At 40.3% G+C, this 26,756-nt stretch overlaps 1 gene segment (V, D, J or C); it reads right to left on the minus strand.

Annotated features, from left to right (window-relative positions):
- LOC102396333 lies at positions 1-26,739 on the minus strand. The segment is given in 7 exon segments: positions 1-600; positions 4,162-4,203; positions 5,043-5,102; positions 10,862-11,191; positions 16,073-16,122; positions 26,161-26,467; positions 26,553-26,739. Coding segments are annotated over 7 exon segments (1,008 nt in total).
- Between the last annotated feature and the right edge of the window lie 17 nt (positions 26,740-26,756).

Consider the following 26,756-nt stretch of genomic DNA (forward strand, 5'->3'; position numbering starts at 1 on the left):
TTTTGATTTCTTTTTTAAAATTTATTGTGCTTATTGTGAAAACCAAAGTACAGGATTCAAGTAGCAAAGCCAGCATCTCCAGGGTGTGTGACGGAAGATCAGGGCCATGGTCTCGGTGGAGATGCTCAAGGAGGAAACAGGGAAATACGCACTGTGTGTGCTCCAGGGGGGCATGAGGACTTGGGGGTGGGGAGGAGCTGATGAGGTTGTGGGGACAGTGGTGGGAGAGGCTCCCCTGGACTAGCCCTGGGCCGTGCCTTTGAGTAATGGCAGAATTCTTGTCAGAGAGGAAAACTGTCTGCCCAGTGCTTTGAAAAACCCTTATACAATGATAGAAAATTAGACACAACACCTGAAATAACCCAAACCCAGAAAGCAAGGCTGGCTAGGTCTTCAGTAGAGAGTTTCTGACACAATAGATGAAGAAGGGAAATTGGCCCCTTTGCTGTCCCCTGCGTCACGAGTTCTTCCCGTCACAGCAGACACCTGTTCTCCTAAACACGCAGCAGGAGGTGGTGACAAAGTAGATGGCACTCTTGAGGAGGAGGAGGAGGTAGGTGTAGTAAGCAGAGTTGTACGTGAACTGCAGCTGCACGGTATCTAGGAGAAGTCATATGATTATTACCCATTCTTTCAGAAGGATAGGACACACCTCCTAACACTGTGTGTGTGCTCAGTCACTCAGTCGTGTCTGACTCTTTGCAACCCCATGGACTGTAGCCCACCAGGCTCCTCTGTCCATGGGGATTCTGCAGGCAAGGATACTGGAGTGGGTTGCCGTGCCCTCCTCCAGGGGATCTTCCCAACCCAGAGATCAAACCCGGGTCTCCCACATTGCAGGCAGATTCTTCACCATCTGAGTCACCGGGGAAGCCCAATAAGAAGAATGGTCACAATTGTTTACTTCTGATCATCTGCATTGGCATGACACCCCTGTAACACCAAACCCCAAGGTAAACATGTATCATCACAACCACCACCACCAGGACGGCGCAGAATTCAGTTCACAGTTCAAGTCAACAACCTCAGCTAAATTCACTAGAACCCTCCAAAATATTAAAAAGTAAGGTTATATTTTTAATGGAGTCCAGTAGGGAAAATCATTTGTGATAAATTGCTTTCAGCATTTTCTTCACCCTTGCCATATGTCTAAAAAATAACGAGTAATATTCATTAACCACTAGCCAAATGCTAAACACTTTTCTAAGAGCTTTGCATGCAAATTTTTAACCTTGTTTAATTTTTATGATAACCTATAAGATCATTTGGAGAAGGCAATGGCACCCCACTCCAGTACTCTTGCCTGGAAAATCCCATGGATGGAGGAGCCTGGTAGGCTGCAGTCCATGGGGTCGCTAAGAGTCAGACACAACTGAGCCACTTCACTTTCACTTTTCACTTTCATGCATTGGAGAAGAAAATGGCAACCCACTCCAGTGTTCTTGCCTGGAGAATCCCAGGGACGGGGGAGCCTGGTGGGCTGCCATCTATGGGGTCGACCCCCATTTTACAAATAGAGGACAGAGAGGACAGAGAGGACAATGAGGACAGAGAGGAGTAATTTGCTTGCCGTCACACATTTAGAAAGTACCAGAAACCACATTTCAATCCCAGCAACATGATTTTAATGAGCACATTCTTAGCTGTCATGTAGTTCTGCATCTCCACATTCAGTGCATACCCCAGACATTTGATATTTGGCATAAATATCAAGTCGAATCACTGGTTTGGAAGGATCTGATGGATTACACCTTGTGCATCAGTGAGATTACGATGAGGTTACGATCTGAAATTTGGTGGCATCTACGGTGGGTGGGGCAGGGTGTAGTAAAGTGAACATTGTGCAAAATGGAAGACAGTGGTTAGCCCAATTCTCAGAAAGTTTAGGCGCTCATACCTCAGTCACCTGTCTGTCCTGAATGTCTCTCATCGTGGCTGTGATATTATAGGCTAATTGCGCTTACTCTCCTTTGAAGTTTTACAAGAAATATATGATGTCAAGGAATAATTAACAACAGTGATGATGGATCTGACTTGGCTAAATGAACCACAAGGCTGAAGTCTGTTCCTGAGGAAATATCCCTCTCTATGGAGTCAGAACTCCAGAATCACTAGTATATGGTGTGGAAAGGATCTCAGAAGGTGACAGGCTCATAACTTACTGCCCAGTGTCAGGTCAGGTGTTAGCTGAGTTTCAGGCCCCCTGACACAGTGGGAATGAAGAAGGGATCAGCAGGAGTGGAGCCAGTGCTTCTAAATTCACTAAGAACCCTCACGTAGGGAGAAGGGGCCACTAACTAGTACTGATCCTGTGCCAGCTAAATGGATACCCTATGGAGATATTCCACATAGGTGACCTTATCTCTGTAAGAACTGAAAGTGAAAGTGTTAGTTGCTCAGTCATGTCTGACTCTTTGCGACCCCATGGACTGTAGCCCACCAGCCTCCTCTGTCCATGGAATTTCCCAGGCAAGAATACTGGAGTGGGTTGCCATGCCCTTCTCTAGTGGATCTTCCCAACCCAGAGATCAAACCCGGGTTTCCCACATTGCAGGCAGATTCTTTACTGTCTGAGCCACCAGGGAAGCACTCACCTTCAATTACTGAGTTAGGTGTAATTGTTCCCTATTGGCAGGTGAGGATTCTGCTGTTTAGCAGTGTAAGTAATGCACCCACATTAATGCAACTAATAACCAAAGAACTCTAGTCTGTGATAGTTGGAAGCCCAGGCACTTACACCCTCGGCCAGATGTCCATTGTGTCAAGGCCTTGGTTTTTGGATTTCTTACCCTATATCAGTGTCTTAGAGGAGGGATTCAAATGTCCTAGGTTGAAATTCCAGATCTAGCTGTGAGACTTGGTACTGCTGCTGCTAAGTCGCTTCAGTTGTGTCCGACTCTATGTGACCCCATAGACAGCAACGCACCAGGCTCCCCCATCCCCGGGATTCTCCAGGCAAGAACACTGGAGTGAGTTGCCATTTCCTTCTCCAATGCATGAAAGTGAAAAGTGAAAGTGAAGTCGCTCAGTCATCTCCGACTGTTAGCGACCCCATAGACTGCAGCCTACCAGGCTCCTCCGTCTGTGGGATTTTCCAGGCAAGAGTACTGGAGTGGGGTCGTGAGACTTGGTACAAGGGATTTGATTAATTTTAGCTCATTGCCCTCATCTGTAAAATGGGGGGAAATTAATATGTTTTTTCCAGTGGTCAGATATGGATGTGATAGTTGGACTATAAAGAAAGCTGAGCCCTGAAGAATTGATGCTTTTGAACTGTGGTGTTGGAGAAGACTCTTGAGAGTCCCTTGGACTGCAAGGAGATCCAACCAGTCCATCCTAAAGGAGATCAGTCCTCAGTGTTCATTGGAAGGACTGATATTGAAGTTGAAACTCCAATACTTTGGCCACCTGATGCGAAGAGCTGACTCATTGGAAAAGACCCTGATGCTGGGAAAGATTGAAGGCAGGAGGAGAAGGGGATGACAGAGGATGAGATGGTTGGATGGCATCACCGACTCGATGGACATGGGTTTGAGTGGACTCCGGGAGTTGGTGATGGACAGGGAGGCCTGGCATGCTGTGGTTCATGGGGTCACAAAGAGTCAGACATGACTGAGCGACTGAATTGAACTGGATATATACCCTCTTAGGAGCTTTATGAAAATCATACTTAAAATACACAAAAGGCATAGTATAAGGCCATCTGTAGGAATATGAAACTCTCTATAAGCATCAGTTTATGTTATTAGGTACTAGCAATAACATAGTGCACTTACATAAAAGCAACTTGGTATCATTTTTGCATAGTCACTATAATCAAAAGCTACACAATTGAGTGAAACCCATTATTGAATAATTCAGAGCCTATCACTGCATCCTCTAATTGAGAGTCATCTCACACCAAAACCAGTATTTATTGTGTTAAGATGACTCTTACAGAATGTTGGATTTACTTAAAATATGTGTAACCTAAAATATATAGACAGTGTAACAATCTAAATAATAGACTTACTTAAGATTTCCTTATAGACCGTATAACAGTCTATTTTGCAATATCCAGACTTTCTGATTTTCTACCTTAAACCAAGTTCAAAAGTTTAATTTATCTAGAGGAAAAAAGTGCTATAACATGACATAAAGGCAAATACAGACAAAACTTACTGTTTTCATCTTTCAGACATGCTTTTGTAGAATTAGCGAATTCTAGAAGAGAAAATAGTAGTCAATTGTTCATTCTTACTATTTGATACATGATATATATGTATATGTATGTTTGTGTGTATGTATATATGTACACAATACACACACATATATATAAAATCTGCCAATAGAGACAGGAGAGATACTGATCAAATGTATGAATCTTAAAGTTTCAGAAATAATTGGTCTTTCCTACCATAAACCAGGAAAGTTCAAAAGGTAATTTCATCAGGAGAAAAGGAAAATGCTATAGGATGACATGAAGGCAAATATATACAAAAACTTACCACTTTCATCTCTTGCACAAGCTTTTGTAAAATCAGTATCAGTGACTTCTAGAAGAAATGAGAGCAAATATTAATCAATTGTCCACACCCATTATGACAGTGTGTGTGTGTATGTATATATAAGTGTGTGTGTATATATATATAAAATCTGCTGCTAGACAAGTCAGTCGGTTCTTGAAACTATGAAAATTTTTAGCATCACCATTCCAGATATTTGTTCTTTTCTACTTTAAGCCAGAGAAGTTCAAAAGAAGTTAATTAATCAGAAGGGAAAAAAATACTAAAGCTTAACATAAAGGTGCATGCAAGCCTGCTAAGACGCTTCAGTCATGTCTGACTCTTTGAGACCCTATGGACTGTAGCCCTCCAGGCTTTTCTATCCATGGGATTCTCCAGGAAAAAATACTGGAGTGGATTGCCATGCCCTCCTCCAGGGGATCTTCCTGACCCAGGGGTCAAACCCATGTCTCCTGTGGCTCCTGCATTGCAGGCAGATTTTTACCACTGAGCCACCAGGGAAGCCCAACATAAAAGCAAACATACACAAAAACTTACCACTTTCATCTTTCAAACAATCATTTGGAGGCTCAGTAGTAGTGACAACTGGGTTGAAAACTACAATAAATGAGAGAAAGTATTGTCAATCATTCATGTTCATTATTTGACAGTGTGCATGCGTGTTTATATGTGTATGTGTAACATATATATGTATGTATGCATGTAGCATATATATTATATATATATAATCTGCTGACAGATTAAAATATGAGCTCTACAAATCCAGAAATAGTTCATCTGATAATATGTAGTTCAGTAGATCTAATTCATATATTGTTTTCTACACGTGACAATGTCTGTCCAAAATACAATTTCAAGAAATATTTGCAGAAAGGCTAACAGAAAAAGTGGCTTCTCTACATCTTGAGCGTCCACTGCTGACATGAAAGGATGTTCCCAAGATGAACACATCCAATCCTAGAATCTGCAACAGAATCCCACATTCAAGGAAGTCTGGCTCAGGTAAATTTCCCTTCTAAGCAAAGGAAAGCAGTCACAACTTTCCAAATCACACACGTTCCCAGTATCCCTGACTCATGCACATGATTTCTGCATTTGTGGTGTTTGTGGGCATAATGAAAACAATAAGGCTAATAGCTAGTGAGCAACTATAACTACCCTAACTACTTCACATGTGTTACCTTCTTTAATCTTCCAATGACACTGGAGTGAGGTGTATTTTGGAGGATTCCATGTTACAAAAGAAGAAATAAGGATCAGAGGGAAAGTGACTGGCAGAGAGTTGGACCAATGGTACCAGTGATGACAGAGCCAGCATTCAAAGGATTATTGTGAGAGATTAAATGAGACAGAGCCTGTGTAAAGTACTTTGTAAAATAAGCCACAGAAAGAGAGAGAAAGTAACCAATGAACAACAGAATTCTACTGTAGACACTAAAAGCATCTTCTTTTCCAGATATCTTAATTATTCTTATCAGTGACCTCGTTTATATAGGAGGTCAACATTTCAGTGCAATTCCAGGGATAGGAAATTCCAAATACAAAAAAAAAAATCAGCCAAATTGCATTATAGTTTTCCATATAGAAAATGGATCCAGGAAAACAGAGTCATAGTGGTTGTTTGGTTTATTCCTTTTCTTCTGGATATGTTCTTATCCATATGGATTTGGTTCTGGTATGCCATTTTATGCCTTCATTGAGATCAGTTTTCACTATAAAAAATGAGTTTGAGGTGTTAAGTCTTTGCAGTAAATTCCAAGAGTGAAATATTAATATAATCATCCTCAAGAACTGACCTTAATGTGTCTTAAAACTCTCTGGGACTTCCTTGATGGTACAGTGGGTGGGAATCCATCTGCCCATCCAGGGGACATGGTTTCAATCTCTGATCTGAAAGATTCCACATGCCACAAGGCAACTAAGCCCGTGCCCCACAACTACTTAGCCCATGCTCCGCAGCACGAGAAGCCATTGCAATGAGAAATCCAAGCACCTCAAAGAAGAGTAGTACCCACTGACCGCAACCAGAGAAAGCCTGCACATAGTGACGAAGACCCAGGACAACCAAAAAACGATTCTTTTAACTTTATTTCTTTTGCTTGCAGTGACTACATTCACTAAAGATGAACAAACCTCTTATTACTATGAATTGATTGAGGTGAAAAAATAAAAAAAATTTCACCATAAACTGCAGTGTATACTAAGATCTCTTTCTCAGTCAAGATTGGTCAAAAACTTGGACCTGATGAATTTTCTATCTTTTAAAAAATCACTTCATGATTTGTGCTTCCAAGTGGACATGATAGAATTCCAGCTGAGCTATTTCAAATCCTAAAAGATGATGCTATTAAAGTGCTGCATTCAATATGTCAGAAAATTTGGAAAACTCAGCAGTGGACACAGGACTGGAAAAGGTCAGTTTTCACTCCAGTCCCAAAGAAGGGCAATGCCAAAGAATGTTCAAACTACCACACAATTGCAATAATTTCACATGCTGGCAGGGTCATGCTCAAAATCCTCCAAGCTAGGCTTCAACAGCACATGAACCAAGAAATTCTGGATGTTCAAACTGGATTTAGAAAAGGCTTAGGAACCAGAGATCAAATTGCCAACATACGTTGGATCATAGAAAAAGCTAGAGAATTTCAGAAAAATATTTACTTCTATGCTAAAGCCTTTGTGTGGATCACAACAAACTGGAAATTTCTTAAAGAGATGGGAATAGCAGACCACCTTACATGCTTCCTGAGAAACCTGTATGCAGATCAAGAAGGCAACAGTTAGAACTGAATATGAAACAACAGATTGGTTCCAAATTGAGAAAAAAGTACATCAAGGCTGTATATTGTCACCCTGCTTATTTAACTTAGAGGCAGATGCCAGATTAGATGAAGCACAAGCTGGAATCAAGACTGTTGGGAGAAATATCAATAACCTCAGATATGCAGATGACACCACCCTAATGGCAGAAAGTGAAGAGGGACTAAAGAACCTCTTGATGAAGTTAGGAGAGTGAAAAAGCTGGCTTAAAACTAAAAAAATATATAAAAAAGAAGATTACTGTATCTGGTCCCATCACTTCATGGTATATAGCTGGGGAAACAATGGAAACAGTGAAAGACTTCATTTTCTTGGACTCCAAAATCACTGTGGATGGTGACTTCAGCCATGAAATTAAAAGACGCTTTCTCCTTGGAAGAAAAGCTATGACAAAACTAGATAGTGTATTAAAAAGCAGAGATATTATTTTGCCAACGAAGGTCCATATAGTCAAACCTAGGTTTTTCCTGTAGTCATGTATGCATGTGAGAGTTGGACTATAAAGAAAGCTGGGCACCAAAGAATTGATGCTTTCAAACTGTGGTGTTGGAAAAGACTCATGAGAGTCCCTTGGACAGCAAGGAGATCAAACCAGTCAATCCTAAAGGAAATCAACCCTGAATATTCATTGGAAGGACTGATGCTGAAGCTGAAGCTCCAGTACTTTGGCCACCTGATAGGAAGAGCCATGTCATTGGAAAAGACCCTGACGCTGGGAAAGATAGAAGGCAGGACAAAAAGGGGACAAGAGGATGAGATGGTTGGATGGCATCACCAACTCAATAAACATGAGTCTGAGCAAGCTCCGGGAGATGGTGATGACAGGGAAGCCTAGCACGCTGTAGTCCACGGGGTTGCAAAGAGTCAGACACAACTGAGAAACAGAACAACAACACACTATTCTTGAAAATGAAAGCATTAGTCTCTCAGTTGAGTCCAACTTTTTGTATCCCCTTTGACCGTAGCCCACCAGGCTCCTCTGTCCATGGGATTCTCCAGGCAAGAATATTGGAGTGGATAGTCATTCTCTTCTCCAAAGTATCTTCCCAACCCAGGAATAGAATCCAATTCTCCTGCATTGCAGGGAGATTCTTTACCATCTGAACCACCAAGGAAGCCCATATAATATTCTTAACTTTTATCAAAAACAAGAAACTTCCCAAAAATAGCATTAGAAATTTACTGCTGCTGCTAAGTCGCTTCAGTCGTGTCCAACCCTGTGTGACCCCATAGACTGCAGCCCACCAGGCTCCCCTGTCCCTGGGATTCTCCAGACAAGAACACTGGAATGGGAAATTTACTAAAGAGTGACATTTACAGAAATGCCCTCTTTAGCTATATGGCCATGAAATCCATGGGAAACATTTATTTCAGAAATTAAGTGCCAAGTATCACACATGATAAAAGGGAACTTGTCTCCTTTATGGTAATTATCACCATGAAACTTACTACCCTTTTTATTTTTCCTTAATCACAGAAAAATTAAAACCTAATAGGACAGTTACAGCCATGATTATATTAAACTGCACTTAACAAATTTGTTTATTATGTATTTCTTAGAGTAGAATGAGTGGAAATAGAAATTTAGGGCAGTTTCTGTAATCTTAGTTTTGATTAGTTTAAGGAAAGAATATAAATATTACAGTAGATGCATGAATAAATACACCCATTTATGTTTTAGAATGCAATTTTTTTGCTGACTTTATTTCATTTGCTCTTCATTGCAGTCCCAGGACAAAGCCAAGGCAAATGTTCAAGCTTGATTTGATCATTGGCAAACTAAGAATCAGAGAAGATAAAGACTTACTTCAGAAATTCAGACTGGTGCACAGCAAATGTCTGTGCACATTCTATGTGCTTGGTTCCCACTGCTTGAAAAGGCTTCCGAACCACAGAGAAAAGCACAAAGTGATTCCTCTGATGGGCACTCTGTGGCCTTCGGTCTGCTAGGTGAATTACTCAGAACGTTAAGGCCCGAGTCCAGTGCGTTAGAGGACCACTGTCAAGGTCAAGATACACCCGGCACTTTGCCCCCACCGTGTGGACATGTCCAGCATCTGCTCACAGGGGCTGCTTTGGGACATCATGCCTGGATCGCAAGTGACCCTGACTCATCCAGAAAAGTGTATATTCTCTTGACTGTAGTGCATCCTCCTAGGACAGTAATTCACCCGAGTGTGTCCATCCACACATCCCTCCAGACCTAGCATGTGCTAGGGCTACAATAAAAGTATCTTGAAAGACCTTTTCTAATAGCAAGAAATGCATTCATTATGTACAGTGGGAATAAGTTTGCACACTTTAGTCTCACCCGATCTTTAATTACTAATTTTAACTTCAAGGTAGTAAATAAAGTACAAAATTTAACTAAGACCATAATAAAACTGCAGCAGTAAATTATTCTCTTCAGTTGGTCAAAAAGTTCTTTCAAGTTTTTTCCATAACATCTTATGAAAACCCAAATAAACTTTTTAGCCAACTCAATACTTTTTGTTGAACTGCAGTCTGGTTTCCTCATAAGAACATCATTTTGTCATTTAATAACCCACTGTTTCTGACTTATACTTTGAGTAAAACCAGGATTAAAGTGAGAATGACTTTGCTTGGTGAGTAGAGCATTCCTGAAAGAAATATAAATGTTCTTATTTCCTGATCAACCAAGCAATCAAAAGTGGAATTTCTTTTTGCAAATTTGTTGTGCACTAAGTTGCTGCTGCTGCTGCTAAGTCGCTTCAGTCGTGTCTGACTCTGTGCAACCCCATAGATGGCAGCCCACCAGGCTCCCCTGTCCCTGGGATTCTCCAGGCAAGAACACTGCAGTGGGTTGCCATTTCCTTCTCCAATGCATGAAAGTGAAAAGTGAAAGTGAAGTCACTCAGTCGTGTCCGACTCCTAGCGACCCTATGGACTGCAGCCTACCAGGCTCCTCCATCCATGGGATTTTCCAGGCAAGAGTATTGGAGTGGGGTGCCATCGCCTTCTCCGGCACTAAGTTGCTAGAGGCTTCCGGCACTAAGTTGCTAGATGCTTTCATATATTTTCTTTCATTTAATCCATACAAAGACCCTAAAATCATCATTGTGACTGTAACATTTTGGAAGATGAAACTGAGGCTGAGAAAGCTTAAAAATCTTTTTTCTTTTTTGTTTTAATGTTCCCATGACTGTACTATTTTAATTCTAGTGGGAATTTCAAAACATTTATGCTACCATTAAACATAACAACATCTTAGAAAGACATGTTTATTTGACTTGACAGAAAAGTTGGGGTATTGTCTTTGAAAAACTGTGTTCTGGGAGGTTATTGTTGTTTAGTTGCTAAGTTGTGTCTGACTCTTCTTTTGTGACTCAGACTTCTCTGTCTGGAATTTCCAAGGCAAAAATACTGGAGTGGGTTTGTGTTTCTGAATCCAGGGGATCTTGCCAACCCAGGGCTCAAACCCATGTCGCCTACATTGGCAGGTGGATTCTTTACCATTGAGCCACTAGGGAAGCCCAAGGGAGGTTATATTTATATTTATGTTTATATTCACATACCTTCATTCACTGCAGGAAAAAGAATCTCTTGATCTTTTCCTCTTGTAGTTTTCTCATGTTGGACGATACATATGTGCTCTTTATGCATGGAGTTTTCTGTCACGGTCAGCCAGCTGAACGTCATGTATGTGTCATTGGTCTTTGTGGTATTTCCCTGATGGGATGGCAGAACTCTGTTGCTATTCTTTTCTTTCCAAGAAACCTTAATAACATCAGGGAAAAAATTTTCCAGGAGACAAAGATATGTTGCAGCCTGTTGATGGTTGACTTCATTAATTGAAGGAAGAAAAATTGTGGGTTTTGGGGAGGTATCTGCAGGAAGTTTTTTATCTGCGGAGGGAGATAGAAAAGAATTTAAAATAGTTATTAGAGAAACATGGAGAACCATGGAATAAACTAGCATGTAATAAAAGGAAGAAAACTTGTCACTGAACTAGTGCTCACCATGGATTACATTCACAGTAGATTGTAAGGGACTTACTATCCTTCTTATTTTCAATAGAAAGAGACATTCAAGAGGTTATGTAACTTGCCCAAAGTCACAGCTAGCAGAGTAGAACCTGGATCACACGTTGGCCTTTGTTCTTTTTCCATATGGTAAGATGGGGTATGAGTTTTATCTCCTTCCAAAATTCATGAACACATTTATTTTTTAACATCTCTTTTGTTTATCAGAGTGGAGCCTGTTTTAAAGTGAATGGATGGGCTTCCCTAATGGCTCAGTGGTAAAGAATCCTCCTGCCTATGTAGGAGACACACATTCGATCCCTGATCCGGAAGATTCCACATGCCTCGAGCAACTAAGCCCCTGCACCACAACTATTGAGCCTGTGCTCTAGACCCCTGAAAACATGACTACTGAGCCCTTGTGCTGCAACTATGAAGCCTCGTGCCCTAAAGCCCAAGCTTCAAACAAAAGAAGCCACTGCAATGAGAAGCCCGCACTGTAGTGAAGAGTAGCTCCACTCTCTGAAACTAGAGAAAAGCCCATGTTGCAGCAAAGAAGATGCAGCAAGGACAAAAAATTAAAAAATAAAATTATATTTAAAAAATGAAGCATTTGGGTGTGTGGTGAGAATGAGAATGGGGGAGAAGTCCAGTTAACTCTGATAGTTTCTCTAGAGGTGAGAATCTTTGACTTTTTTCAAACTTTTAATTTTATATTTGAGTATAGCTGATTAACAATGTTGTGTTAGTTTCAAATGTACAACAAAGTGATTCAGTTATACGTATACATGTATCTCTTCTTTTTCAAATTCTTTTCCCAATTAGATTGTTACAGAATATTGAGCAAAATTCCCTTCCCTGTACTATAAACAGTAGGTCCTTGTTGGTTATCCATTTTAAATATGCTGCTAAGTCGCTTCAGTAGTGTCTGACTCTGTGTGACCCCATAGATGGCAGCCCACCAGGCTCCCCCATCCCTGGGATTCTCCAGACAAGAACACTGGAGTGGGTTGCCATTTCCTTCTCCAATGCATGAAAGTGAAAAGTGAAAGTGAAGTCGCTCAGTCGTGTCCAACTCTTAGCGACCCCATGGACTGCAGCCTACCAGGCTCCTCCATCCATGGGATTTTCCAGGCAAGAGTATTGGAGTGGGGTGCCATTGCCTCATCCGATTTTAAATATAGCAGTGTGTATATGTCAGTCTCAAAGTCCCTAACTGTCCCTCCCTCCACCCTTCCCCACTGTAACCACAAGTTTGTTCTTTAAGTCTGTGAGTTGGTTTCTGTTTTGTAAATAATTTCAATTATATCTTTTCTTTTTAGACTCTACATATGATATTTATCTCTTTCTCTGTCTGAATTACTTCATTCGGTAGGACAATCTCTAGGTCCATCCATGTTGCTGCAAATGGCATTGTTTCATCTTTTCTAATGGCTAAGTAATATTCCAGTATATATATACGCACACACACCCCATATCTTCTTTATCCCTTCTTCTGTCATTGGACACTTAGGTTACTTTCAGGTCTTGGATATTGTGAATAGTGCTGCTATGAGCATAGAGGTGCTTGTATCTTTTCAGACCATGTTTTTCTCTGGGAATATGCCCAGGAGTGGGATTGCAGGATCATATGGTAGCTCTATTTTTAGTCTCTTAAGGAACATCCCTACTGTTGTGCATAGTCACCGCACCAGTTTGCATTCCCACCAACAGTGTAGGAAAGTTCCCTTCTCTCCACTGCTTTCCTTCCTATCCTGTTTTGTAACTTGTGCTCTCTTTGGCCACATAATTCATCCTCATGTTTTGCAACTCTGTGGAACTCCATTAAACTACTCTGGAATGAACCATATTTATCTTTGTCAACAAAGGTCCATCTAGTCAAGGCTATGGTTTTTCCAGTAGTCATGTATGGATGTGAGAGTTGGACTATAAAGAAAGCTTAGCATTGAGGAATTGATGCTTTTCAACTGTGGTGCTGGAGAAGACTCTTTCTTGAGAGTCCCTTGGACTGCAAGGAAATCCAACCAGTCCATCCTCAAGGAGATCAGTCCTGGGTGTTCATTGGAAGGACTGATGTTGAAGCTGAAACTCCAATATTTTGGCTACCTGATGCGAAGAGCTGACTCATTTGAAAAGACCCTGATGTTGGGAAAGATTGAAGGCAGGGGGAGAAGGGAATGACAGAGGATGAGATGGTTGGATGGCATCACCAACTCAATGGACATGAGTTTGGGTAAACTCCGGGAGTTGGTGATGGACGGGGACAGGGAGGCCTGGTGTGCTGCGGTTCATGGGTACGCAAAGAGTCGGACATGACTGATCAACTGAGCTGAACTGAACTGATCTTACTTCTCATATAAATAAATGTCAGTAGGAAATTTATTGTATTTTTAAACAATATACAGTCATTTTTTATAATGGGAATTAGAGTCCCTGTGTACTTGACAATTTGTGATGTTGAACTTAAAGCTTCAAATGTGGATCACCTGCCTGTTTCTGAAGTGATGGGATTCTTCTGGTGAGTTTCTAAGTTTATATAACATCTGAACTTCAGATCTGAAAACTTTCAGATTTTTGAGTGGAGGAGTTGATTGTTTACAGTGCCTTGAATTTGGAAACAAAATAGCAATATTTCCATAACTTCTATTAAAAATGTATAATTTTCTGACATGCTTTATATAAACCTTATCAAGTAATGCATTTATCAGAATTTTGCTTCACTTTAGAGAATGTTTACCAAGGCACATTTTCTTTTGAAATTTCATTTCAAGTTTAAGCATGATTAAGAATGCACAGAATTTTGATTCTGTATCTCCCCCAGTGTTAAATCTACCCTATAAGTTTGCTGAACTTCTTTAGAGCTCCATGGTTTACTGTGTTTTCATCTGCTAAATAAATATACATATAATTAAAAATTAAATGTATGCTTCCTGAATTTCTTATAGACATGATGTCAACATATATAACAAAACGTAGTTTATAAATGATCCCACTTAAATGCTGGCATGTTTCTTGATTATATATTTATGGTTAAAATAATGGTTGAAATTATAAATGTTAAAACTCTTTCCAGTTTATTTCCAAATGAAACATAAATACTTTACTCATATTCTCTTTGAGCTAGTTTAGAGTTGTTTTAATCATTCTGAGGGCAGTTTCTTAAGAACAGAAAAATTAAACTTATCATTTGAAAAGAAAAAGAAAAAAATTTTTGAGAAATTTTTCCTCTGTAGCAAAATTCCTGAGTTTTCTACTAAAGAAGTAAGCAAACAGAGGCCATTTAAAAACTTACGTTGTAAATACAATTAGGTCCTAATGTGTTTAATTTTATACACCTTACTCATGGTGTAAATAGTATTTTATTGATTATAATAGTAAGATACTGTATATTTCTCCCATCACACACTTTGTTTTTATTGCTTAAGAGTACTCTATGTTTCCTTATATTTTATAAATTAAATAGTTAGAACTATTTCACATTAAATAAACAAATTACATTATGACCTTTACATCTGTATTTAATTGACTTCACATCATGATCATTTAATTTATGAATTAAAATTTTTCTGATAAATATGATCATGAAGCCCAAGTTTATTGTCTAAGGGCCAATTGTGTTGCTGCTGCTGCTGCTAAGTCGCTTCAGTCGTGTCCGACTCTGTGCTACCCCATAGACGGCAGCCCACCAGGCTCACCCGTCCCTGGGATTCTCCAGGCAAGAGTACTGGAGTGGGTTGCCATTTCCTTCTGCAATGCATGAAAGTGAAAAGTGAACGTGAAGTCTCTCAGTCGTGTCCGACTCTTCGCGACCCCATGGACTGCAGCCCACCAGGCTCCTCTGTCCATGGGATTTTCCAGGTAAGAGTACTGGAGTGGGGTGCCATTGCCTTCTCCTAATGTTTGTGTTAGAGATGATATCAATTAAGTGAAAGGATTCAGATGTAAAACATATAGAACAACAAATATAAAAACAAATACATTTTAACTTCATTTTTCTTGACAAATAGAAAGCAGTCTGTTAAAGAGAGACAAATACCTCCCAATTCAATTTTGTGTGTGTGAGTGGACAGTAAGATAACTTTTTGTTTAAGGAGTTAGCAGTACAGCTGCATCCTCTGAAGAATTTCTCTTCTGTCAATATTTTTGGATGCAAACAACCGTCCTTCCTGAGTGCAGTTTTCCCTTTGCATTTGAATAGAGTGTGGATACACCTATCCAGCACCGACAATGTGTTACACAGTATGTCAGGGACACTACTGACAGGCTTTCATTGAATTCTCACACGATACCTGCTGGATACATATGGCTATTCCATTTTGTGGATTCAGAAACTGAGGCCGAAGAATAACTGACCAAGTGCTCATAAACAGTAAATGGTAGACCCAGACATCCTGATCAGACTGACTCCAAAGCCAGGTTCTTTGAAAACACCCCTTTGCCATCAGGAAAGGAAGTGTGTCAGCTCACAAAACTTACCTATAATAGCCAACTTTGGCCTTGAACCGAACACTTTCATGATGATCACATATATTATACAGGAACCCTTTATATAAGTCCACATGTTCAGAAAGCCAAATCCTACTATATTTGTACACAGATGTCTATGGTATGCTCTAAGGATTTGTTTTAATATCTTTCCTAAACTCCTAAATCTAATCCCCATTCGCATTCCCATTTTCCCAAACATTTTAAACTATTATTCCAATTTGTTTCTTGCCTTCCCTCCACTACCTTGACAAAAAATGCCCTTCTTCAGGTACTTACCTAGGACGAAAACTTTTGTTCCTTCACCAAAGATCATGTTGTTTAAATTCCACAGTGATTCAACCTGTGGCAAAAACTTTAGACTAATTTAGCTTCCCTGAGTTCTTTAAGTCCTAGTGGAATCATGACAGCCTGGGATACAAGAGACCAAGTTTCTGGTCCTGATTCACTTTGCTCATAACAGGCTCCATGGCTGAGCTAATCAGGTAAATTAAAGCTTTCGGCGTTTGTTTATTTAAAAACATAGTGTTAGCGTGAATCAGTTCGACATCCCTTTTAATGCTGAAGTGAGACCAACATGAAACAAGGTCTGAAAAAGTGATTTTATTAAAACTGCTATGGAAAAGAAAGACCATAATAATTATTATTATCATTATTATTAGTGATTTCTTATTACTAGCTGATTGTGTACTCCAACATAATATTTTAATATCATGTGACCAGGGCTTGCCCTTACTGATGGGAATTCAGTGTTTTGGGGTTGCAACTGAGTCTGTGGCAATTAACTGTGAAGATTTGTTCCTTTGTTTGCCTTCTACTATGCTCCACACATCAGGAATTCTCAAAGCCATTGTCATAGGGCACGTGCTTTTCATACACACAACTTAAAGGCAGTTGTTTGTCTAGTCTTACCCGCTGTATTTCCAGGGTTAAGCAACTCAAAGGGAACATTGGCTAAAGCCCAGTATGTATAGTCAGTATATGGAATTACTTCACTTGTGTTGTCCAAAACAAATGGCTTCCCCCTCCTGCCCAATCAACAGCACAATTAATATTTTTCCAAGCTTTTACTAGAAATTTCAGCCTCAGACTGACTTCTCTCCAGCTCATGTGTAGAATTGAGCTTGCAACTCTTGGTCTTCAAGGCAGGATGATAAGAGAAATGGTAGGGTGCCTGCTTCTCAAGTCCTATTATTATCATGTTGGGTTGTGAAAACCTTACCTGCCTGACCCTATCTGCTGAGAGTCACCGTCTGTGAATGACATTAAGTGTTACAGTATCCGTAGCATTGATGAACTGGTAGTATAAATGGGTTTGATTAAAGACCATTTCTTCCATTTTATAAAATGGATGTTGAAGACTATATCCCATCTTTATTTCACTTTTCTCTTAACTTCGTGTATTAAAGTCCTTTTCTAATTTTATGTTGTAAAAACATATTATATTAAAAATTTTGGGGTGCTTATTTTATCAGCTAATAAAAAGTATGTATTCCACAACCTTTTCATTTTTTCTTTTTTATATTCACTTTTTTTAATTGAGCTAGAGTAGACACATAACTCTCCTACCCTTCAGCATTAAAATCTTAACCTGTGCTTTCTGCTAGAAGTCTTTTTTCATCCTGCTTCCCTGAGTGCCTTTGATCTTATTTCATGCCCTTCCTGTACATGGCATTTTCTATCTTAGGTCTTCACAAATAAATTTTGGAAACATGCAATTTAAATACACAGAAACCCTGTTTTCACACACGAGTAATAATACAAATTATAACCTATTACAAATTAAGAAGTCAATTAAATAATCCATTTAAAAGATCAAGCTACAGAGGAGTAAATGTTCAGAATATAAAAACTTAGACTTCATTTTTCTCACCTTGTGTAATGGCCCAGACTCTGTCCTTTGGAATAAACAAGTCTCTACTGAATCCCAGTATTTGCCACAGTAATTTGTTATGTGACTTTAGGCAAGTACCTGAAATTCTCTAAACCTCAGTTTTCTTATCTGTGGAATGGGAAGACAAAGATTCCTTATGAGGAAAAGATAAGGCACTGAAACTACTTATCATGATGTCTGTTAAGTCGCTTCAGTCGTGTCCGATTCTGTGCGACCCCATAGACGACAGCCCACCAGGCTACCCCGTCCCTGGGATTCTCCAGGCAAGAACACTGGAGTGGGCTGCCATTTCCTTCTCCAGTGCATGAAATCATGATGTCTCAGTTCAGTTCAGTTGCTCAGTCATGTCCGACTCTTTGCAACCCCATGAATCGCAGCACGCCAGACCTCCCTGTCCTTCACCAACTCCTGGAGTTCACTCAAAGCCACGTCCATCAAGTCAGTGATGCCATCCAGCCATCTCATCCTCTGTCGTCCCCTTCTCCTCCTGCCCCTAATCCCTCCCAACATTAGGGTCTTTTCCAATGAGTCAACTCTTCGCATCAGGTGGCCAAAGTACTGGAGTTTCAGCTTTAGCATCATTCCTTCCAAAGAACACCCAGGACTGATCTCCTTTAGAATGGACTGGTTGGATCTCCTTGAAGTCCAAGGGACTCTCAAGAGTCTTCTCCAACACCACAGTTCAAAAGCATCAATTCTTTGGTGCTCAGCTTTCTTCACAGTCCAACTCTCACATCCATACATGACCACTGGAAAAACCATAGCCTTGACTAGATGGACCTTAGTTGGCAAAGTAATGTCTCTGCTTTTCAATATGCTATCTAGGTTGGACATAACTTTCCTTCCAAGGAGTAAGCGTCTTTTAATTTCATGGCTGCAGTCACCATCTGCAGTGATTTTGGAGCCCAAAAAAAGAAAGTCTGACAGTGTTTCCACTGTTTCCTCATCTATTTCCCATGAAGTGATGGGACCAGATGCCATGATCTTCGTTTTCTGAATATTGAGCTTTAAGCCAACTTTTTCACTCTCCTCTTTCACTTTCATCAAGAGGCTTTTGAGTTCCTCTTCACTGTCTGCCATAAGGGTGGTGTCATCTGCATATCTGAGGTTATTTATATTTCTCCCGGCAATCTTGATTCCAGCTTGTGCTTCTTCCAGCCCAGCATTTTTCATGATGAACAGTGCATATAAGTTAAATAAACAGGGTAACAGTATAGCTCTCAGTAAATAGTAGCTGATGTTATTATTATTCTCTTTAGTGGGATGATTTGGGGTCATTTTATCAAATTTTTTGGACAGATAAAATATATGAATTTTATAAGCAATAACTATTACATCATTTGAGAAAGAAACAAGTTCATCAATGCAAGATCTGTTGTTTCTCTGGTAGCCACAGGCCACAGAATATGGGCCCAATCAAGCCAGCATCTAGAATGCCCTTCCACTAGACTATAAGCTGTTTGAGTGTTGGGATTTGTTCTGTCTGTGTCTTGTTCACACTTCTGTCTCCAGAATCCACACAGAAACTGTCCTCAAAAAATGTTTGCTGAGAGAATGAGTAAGTAAGGATGTCCAACCATGCAGACTCTTTTCATGGACTTCGGAGCTGAAATGGTTGAGCTCACAAATTCCATTACACTGGTACATTTCCAAGCAATGCAGCAAGAATGATCATGACATAAATTCTGACTGCTCTCAGCTTCCCTCTATGAAACTAGAATAATAAGTGGGATTTGCAAATGTTATATAGTTATTTATTATAAGAAATTTTGTTTGTACTGCTGTTAGGTCTTAGGTGAAAATCAGTAACAGGTTTTGCAGGTTATTGGGGGAAAACTATAGAGAATAGAAAATTTTAAAAATGTTTTTCACTTAATGAGCCATTTATAAGAAAAGGATTTTTTTTTTTACATTCTTTTACAAAAAAACTTTACTGACATAAACTTTGCCAACAACTTTACTGACATAATGACATATTATGGTAATGGTGTAAGTATATTGAAACATAAATGAAACAATGAAACAGATATGGTCCTTAAAATAGTTTAATATCTAGCCTGAGTCTATTGTGCATGTGTGTGTGTGTGTGTGTGTGTGTGTGTTTGTGTGTGTGTGTGTGTGTGTGTATTCTAAAAGATGAATTTCAGTGGCTTACAAACAGGAAGTAGTTTTGTTTCCATGTACATCCATATACAGTGACCACTAGCTGCAAAATTGCTGTTCGCGTGCTGAGGCCAAGTGTGGCAGTCAGATAAGGGGGATTGTAAGTTTTTTGTTTTTTTTTTTCTGAAAAGCATCTATCAGTCTTTCATGACTAAGGTAAAAATAGAAAAAAGTTACTTACCACAGGGAGCTGCTATGAGCTTAGTTCCTTCCCCAAACATCTTCTTCCAACCTGAGCTGTCATACTGGTTCAGGCTCCTACCATGATCTCAGCCTTCTCCTACCTTCATGGAGTGACTAGCAGTTTAACAACTTTGGGCTGGCAATTTGACCTTCTGAGTTCTTTTGGAAGTCCTTGATGATGGGTTTTATGGCATCTGATATTTTATAAGTTTTCCTCAGATCAATGGGCCCAAATATCTGTTTTCCATGGTGGACTAATCATTGACAATACTGATTAAAAATGAAAAGGATAAAAGCAGGAAAAGAAGAGTTTGACAGTAGGAGGTTAACCACCTGTTTTGCTTTCCCATATTTCCAGGAAGAGTATTCAAAGAATTAAGAATTTTTTTTTAATTTCCAGGTGTTCATCTGTGTTGAAACTGCTTGGAGTTCACATCAAAGGAAAAGCTCTTCCGTTCTCACAAACACCAGGGCTGCTCAGTTAGTGATTTGGGAATATATTTCTGAAAGGAGGAAACTCTTCAGTAACTGAAAATGCAAATTTACCAATTCAAGTGTACTTGAGCAATGTGGACAAAGTTCTCCATTCATCGAGTAACATAATTGTGTTTTTGGGGGAGGGAGAGTATTGTTGACTTACAATGTTGTTAGTTTCTAAAATGAAAACCAGTAACACATATTTTGCAAATTATTGGAGAAAGGAGAACAATTTTTTTTATCTTAAACAATAGAGAAAAGAAAATTCAGAAAAGTGTTTGTCACTTAATAGACCATTTACAACAAAGTGATTCAATTATTACATATATACTGTAAGAGGATCCAACCAGTCCATTCTAAAGGAGATCAGTCCTGGGTGTTCTTTGGAAGGACTGATGCTAAAGCTGAAACTCCAATACTTTGGCCACTTCATGCGAAGAGTTGACTCATTGGTAAAGACCCTGATGCTGGGAGGGATTGGGGGCAGGAGGGGAAGGGGACGACAGAGGATGAGATGGCTGGATGGCATCACCGACTTGATGGACATGAGTTTGGGTGAACTCCGGGAGTTGGTGAAGGACAGGGAGGCCTGGCATGCTGTGATTCATGGGGTCGTAAAGAGTTGGCCACGACTGAGCGACTGAACTGAACTGACTGATGTATATACACACATATTCTTTTCCAATATATTTATTACAGGATATTAAATATAGTTCACTGTGCTATACAGTAGGACCTTGTTGTTTATATATTTTATATATAGTAGTTTGTATCTGCTAATCCCAAACTCCTAATCTATCCCTTTCCCACCCCTTTCCCTTTTGGTAGCTATAAGCTTGTTTTCTATGTCTGTGAGTCTGTTTCCGTTTTGTAAATAAGTCATCTGTGTCATATTTTAGATTCCACATGTAAGTGATATCACACAGTGTTTGTGTTACTCTGTCTGACTTCATTTAGCATAGCATCTCTAGGCCCATTCATGTCACTGCGAATGGTGTTATTTAATTCTTTTTAGGGCTGAGTAGTATTCCATTTGGAGAAGGCAATGGCACCCCACTCCAGTACTCTTGCCTGGAAAATCCCATGGACAGAGAAGCCTGGTAGGCTGCAGTCCATGGGGTCGCTAAGAGTCAGACAGGACTGAGCGACTTCACTTTCACTTTCACTTTCATGCATTGGAGAAGGAAATAGCAACCCACTCCAGTGTTCTTGCCTGGAGAATCCCAGGGACGGGGGAACCTGGTGGGCTGCCATCTATGGGTTCACACAGAGTTGGACATGACTGAAGTGACTTAGCAGCAGTATTCCATTGTGTATATATACCACCTCTTCTTTATCCATTCATCTGTCAATGGACATTAGGTAGGTTCCATGTCTTGGCTATTGTAAATATTGGTGCTATTAAATTTGAGTGCATACATCTTTTTGAATTATAGTTTTGTCCAGATATGCCTAGGAGTGAGATTGCTGGATCATATGGCAATTCTATTTTTAGTTTTTTAAGGAACCTCCATAATGTTCTCCACAGTGTCTGCAGCAATGTACATTCCCATCAACAGTGTAAGAGGGTTCCTTTTCTTCACCATCTCTCTAGCATTTGTTATTTGTAGACTTTTTAATGATACATTCTGACCAGTGCGAGGTGAATCTTCATTGTTTTGATTTGCATTTCTGTAATAATTAGTGACAGGCAACACGATTCTTTACCACAATAATTAGAAATGAGAATACAAGTTCTGTGATGACTTATTATCTTTCATAGGATAAAAGAAGAAATTTGTAGAATACTATTTTCCTTGAAATTATAGATTCCTTATTTAAACTAAAATTTGAGAGCTAAGGCCAGTTCTCTTATGATGAAAGAAGAAATGTCTTCCAGACTGTTCTGTAATCTTAAGCCACTCAATTGGATAAAGAGAAAAAGAAATACCAGAAGCAACCGAATGCTCCTCTGATCACAGATAAGCTGTCCATTTGCCAGGACAGAGACAGGACTGACCTTGATTTTCGCACGTCTGCTCCAGACCCACCCTGTCATTTTAAATCCCTTACTGCATCAAGCATAGTGCCTTCCCTACAGAGATAAATCTATATGATTGATATTACTGGTACAAAAGAAAAATGTTAAAATAAAGCTGTAATTCTTGAATATAGTGTTTACACTATATTTTCAAAAACAGTTACACTCCTTAGCTCCTTTTATGTAAATGATGGTATTTTGAGCCAAGAAACAAGTCTCCACAGAGATCAAGATGTGACATAAGGATGGATGATCAGGTAGAAAATGATAGAGCTGGAATGCAAACATTTCTGTAATACCAAGTGCCCACAGTGTGCTACAGAAGGGAACACAGAATCATTCAATTCTGATTTTCATTCTTTTAAAAACAATTTTTCGTTCCTTTTGGAATATAGTTGATTAACAATGTTCTGTCAGTTTCAAGTGTACAACAAAGTTATTTTAATTCTAATTTTGCCTATTACCTGCTTGATTTATTTGCTGTCTAACACTCAGTGTTCTAACTCTGAAAATGTAGTAAGAACACCTATGTCTCACATCATTATAAGGAAGATGCATAGCACAATCCAGATGTAACACAGGAGTTCAGTGGATCCGTGACCTGTATCTCCTTCCTCTCTGCTCCTTCTCTTTTTGGAAGGAGGCAGGTCACAGAGATACCACTGAGGGGACCTACTGTGGACTGGGGTACACCCTTTGCATCCCCATAGTGCCTTGACTTGAATGATATCATTGGTATCTCCTGACAGAAGAACTCTCTGTCAGGGGTGCTAGAGATCTCAGCCTTGCCTCCCAGTATGCACTCTGTGATGGAGCTTCATGGTCAAGGCTGTGTGTGGGGCAGCCACACCCATCTTTGTCCTTCAGGGAGATCCCCACCCATCTCACACCTAACGTGAGCAAGGAAGGAGCTGACTGTAAATGTCCTATTTTCCTGTGCCAAAGAGGTATGGAAAATTAATGTCAGAAAAGTTTGATTCAAAAATTAATAACTATATACCAATAAAGTTTTTAAAAAATTAGTAAAAATCTATTACTCTTCTACTCTATCACACTGCCCTCAATGAACACGACCTGGGGCATCAGCACAACGCACAGCCACGCCTTTGCCATCCTACATCCCTCACTTGGAGAGAGACAGACTAGCTGATGTGCTTCCCAAAGTAAGTGACGGTCTTGGGACCATTTCTTTCATCCTGGCAGTGATTACTCTGAAAACAAGATCACCCAATAAAGATATACTCTAGGTTTCTAAATATGTCTCAGTAGGATTTTCATGCAGAAAACAGCTAATCTACCACCGTGGAGGTTGCAACTGACATTAAGTGGTATAATTCCAAGAGAGAGACATTTTGGAGTGGTTATATTCTGCTTTAGACCTGAGAAAACTGATGCCTAAAAGCGTGAAGATCTTGCTCAAGGTCACAAGCTCATAAAGGAAAAGCCAGAGTCAGTGAGGGGTGAGAATAGGGTTCACGCCATAGTTGAGGTTCACAGCAGAGGCACTGGGCTGTCCCTTCCTGGGGACTGTGGACCACGTATTAATAGCTCTGTAAGAACATGGGTGACGAGCTGGTTCTTCTTGTTGGCCACATTGTCACCAGTTCAAAAAATTCACTCTCTGTTGAGTTAGGCATTGATGTGACTGCAAGAACAGGAAAGAGTTGTATTAGAAAGATGAACTAAATGAATGTGATACAGAGCTAGAGTAAGTTTCTGTCCCCTTTAGCTCCACCTCTTCTAACACATACTGGGGGATCTTAGCTTTGAATTAGGCCTTCAGTGAAGGGTTGGGCTCTTTCAGAAGGAAAGCATATATGAATTATACATTTCTAACTGCAAAATGAGAGCTCAGGGAGGTAGACAATGAGTTTAGGAATCTTTTATTAATTGTTTTACCATTGCTAGTAAGCTGTACATAAACTTTGAATTTCCACTTGAAAAGGTCTAAATTCAGCTTAAACTTCAAAAAGATTTTCTTTCTCTCCCTCATACAGCATCAGGGGCTTTCCTGTTTTGGGCTTGAAGAATCAGTGACACAGGCTTTCTTTGTTTTTTCTTCTTTTCATAAGAAGGTAGTGAATATAGTGATAAGTGATTTGTGTGATTTTCCTACAAATACAGAGATCAGAGGCATATACTTTTAGCTGTTCAACCACCTCATTTTATAGAAGAGAGCAGAGTAGCCAGAGATTCACTCAAAATTCCATATGTGGTGACATTCAAGGAGACGTGTATAACAGGATATTGAATATAGCTCCCTGTGCTATACAATAGGACCTTTTTGCCAATCCATTCTATATATAATAGTTTGCATCTGCTAATCCCAAGCTCCAGTCCTTCCCTCCCGACCCTCCTTCCCCTTGGCAATCGCACGCCTGTTTTCTGTGCCCCTGAGTCTGTTTCTGTTTCATAGATGGGTTCATTTGTGCCATATTTCAGATTCCACATATATGTGATATAAAAGGGTATCTGTCTTTCTGTTTTTAACTTATTTCACTTAGAATGATAATCTCTGGTTGTATTCATGTTGCTGCAAAGGGCATTATTTTATTCTTTTTTATGACTGAGTAGTATTCCATTGTGTATATGCACCACATCTTCTTAATTCATTTGTTGATGGAAGTTTAGGTTGTTTGCATGTTTGGGCTATTGTGAACTATACTTCAGTGAAAATAAATTAAATTAAAAAAAAAAAACAACAGAGAGAAGTGTAAAGCAGAGAACCTGATGTCTCATCCAGGGTTAACTGCATCACCATGAGGATTTTTATCAACTCAAACTCATGAGTGCCAGGCATGCCAATAGAGGAGCACACTGAGACATTGCCAATATTGTTTCCTGGGCTTCTAACTGCTGTCTCTTCGCCCGCAAAATGGTAACAATGGGTGAACAACTTAGAGACTGGGATCAGGCATGCACTTCCAGGCTCAGCTTTCAAACATTTTGTGGCAGATCTAGACTGTCCTTCACCCTTGAAATCATTTATGTGACATTTTGTCTGTGCATCCTTCAAGGGAAATGGTCAGATTTTTATATTTTCAGTCAATACCAGAGCTGTCCGTTAGAAATAAATGTGAGTCACCAATTCAAGCCATAGATGAAAATGTTTTGGCTTCTGCATTAAAAAAATGAATGTTAGGACTATTTTTACTTAGTCCAAGATGTCCAAAATATTTCAACAGTAAGTCAATATAAAAATAATTAAAGAGATATTCCACTTTTTTTTTTCTGCAACTATCTTCAATATATAGCTTGTGTTGTAGACATACAGCCCATCTCAGCGTGGACTCTTGAACTAAATACATTTCAAGGGCTCAGTAGCTGGATGTGTTTAGTAGCTGGTGGATTGAGCAGCCCAGATTCTCCTCCAAATGCTCCAGACAAGCTGAACTGGACAATCTTTGGAAAAGTCCCTGCCACCTGCACAGCTTTTTACCTGGGTCAGCTTCAGCTCCCATCAGATTTTATTTGCAGAAGCCCTAGAGTGGGGGGGAGTCGTCAGGATACTGAGAGATCACCCCAAGGCAACCTAAGGGACCTGGAGGCGGTGGCAGTTGCCAGGACTGGGAGAGCAGTAGGTCTCAGCGCTTTTTGTGCAGATCCCGGGGCTGCGTGCACTGCTGTGCCGATTCCCAGGTAGCACAGTAGTACAGTCCTTCGTCGCTCTTCGCCAGCTTCCTCAAGGACATGGTGCAGCTCTTGCCATCCGTGCCGCGGGCCGCGTTGACTTTATCACCTCTTAGGACCGAATCCCACTGCACATCCCGCTTGGACAAGGCTAGATAGAGAAGCCTCTCAGGGGCCTGGCCCTCCAGTTGGCGGAACCAGTGGACGTAATCCACAGACTTACTGATCTGACAGGGCATAGTGATAGCTCCACCCGCGTGCCCCACCATCACGGACCGCTGGAACACCCTGATCTCCTGCTGGATGCCTGCAAGGGATGAGATGAGGGCAGGTTGAGTCCACAGCCTCCGGATGCATCCCGCCCGGCCCACGGGGAAGCCGCAGAGACTCACCTGGAACCACGAGGGCCCAGAGGAGGGCCATGAGGCCCAGAACGGCTCTGCCCCCTGCCCCAAGAGAAGAGCCCATGGTGGTGGGGCTCAAGTTGCCCGGAGGCTTCACACCTGGGTGTGTGATGTGGGTCAGGTCAGGGTCTGAGTGGGTGCTTCTCCCAGGCTACCCGGGGCAACTGGTGAGAGAAATAAGGGAGGGGTGGA

The sequence above is a fragment of the Bubalus bubalis genome, chromosome 8 (assembly GCF_019923935.1).
Source record: "Bubalus bubalis isolate 160015118507 breed Murrah chromosome 8, NDDB_SH_1, whole genome shotgun sequence".
NCBI classification, from domain to species: domain Eukaryota; kingdom Metazoa; phylum Chordata; class Mammalia; order Artiodactyla; family Bovidae; genus Bubalus; species Bubalus bubalis.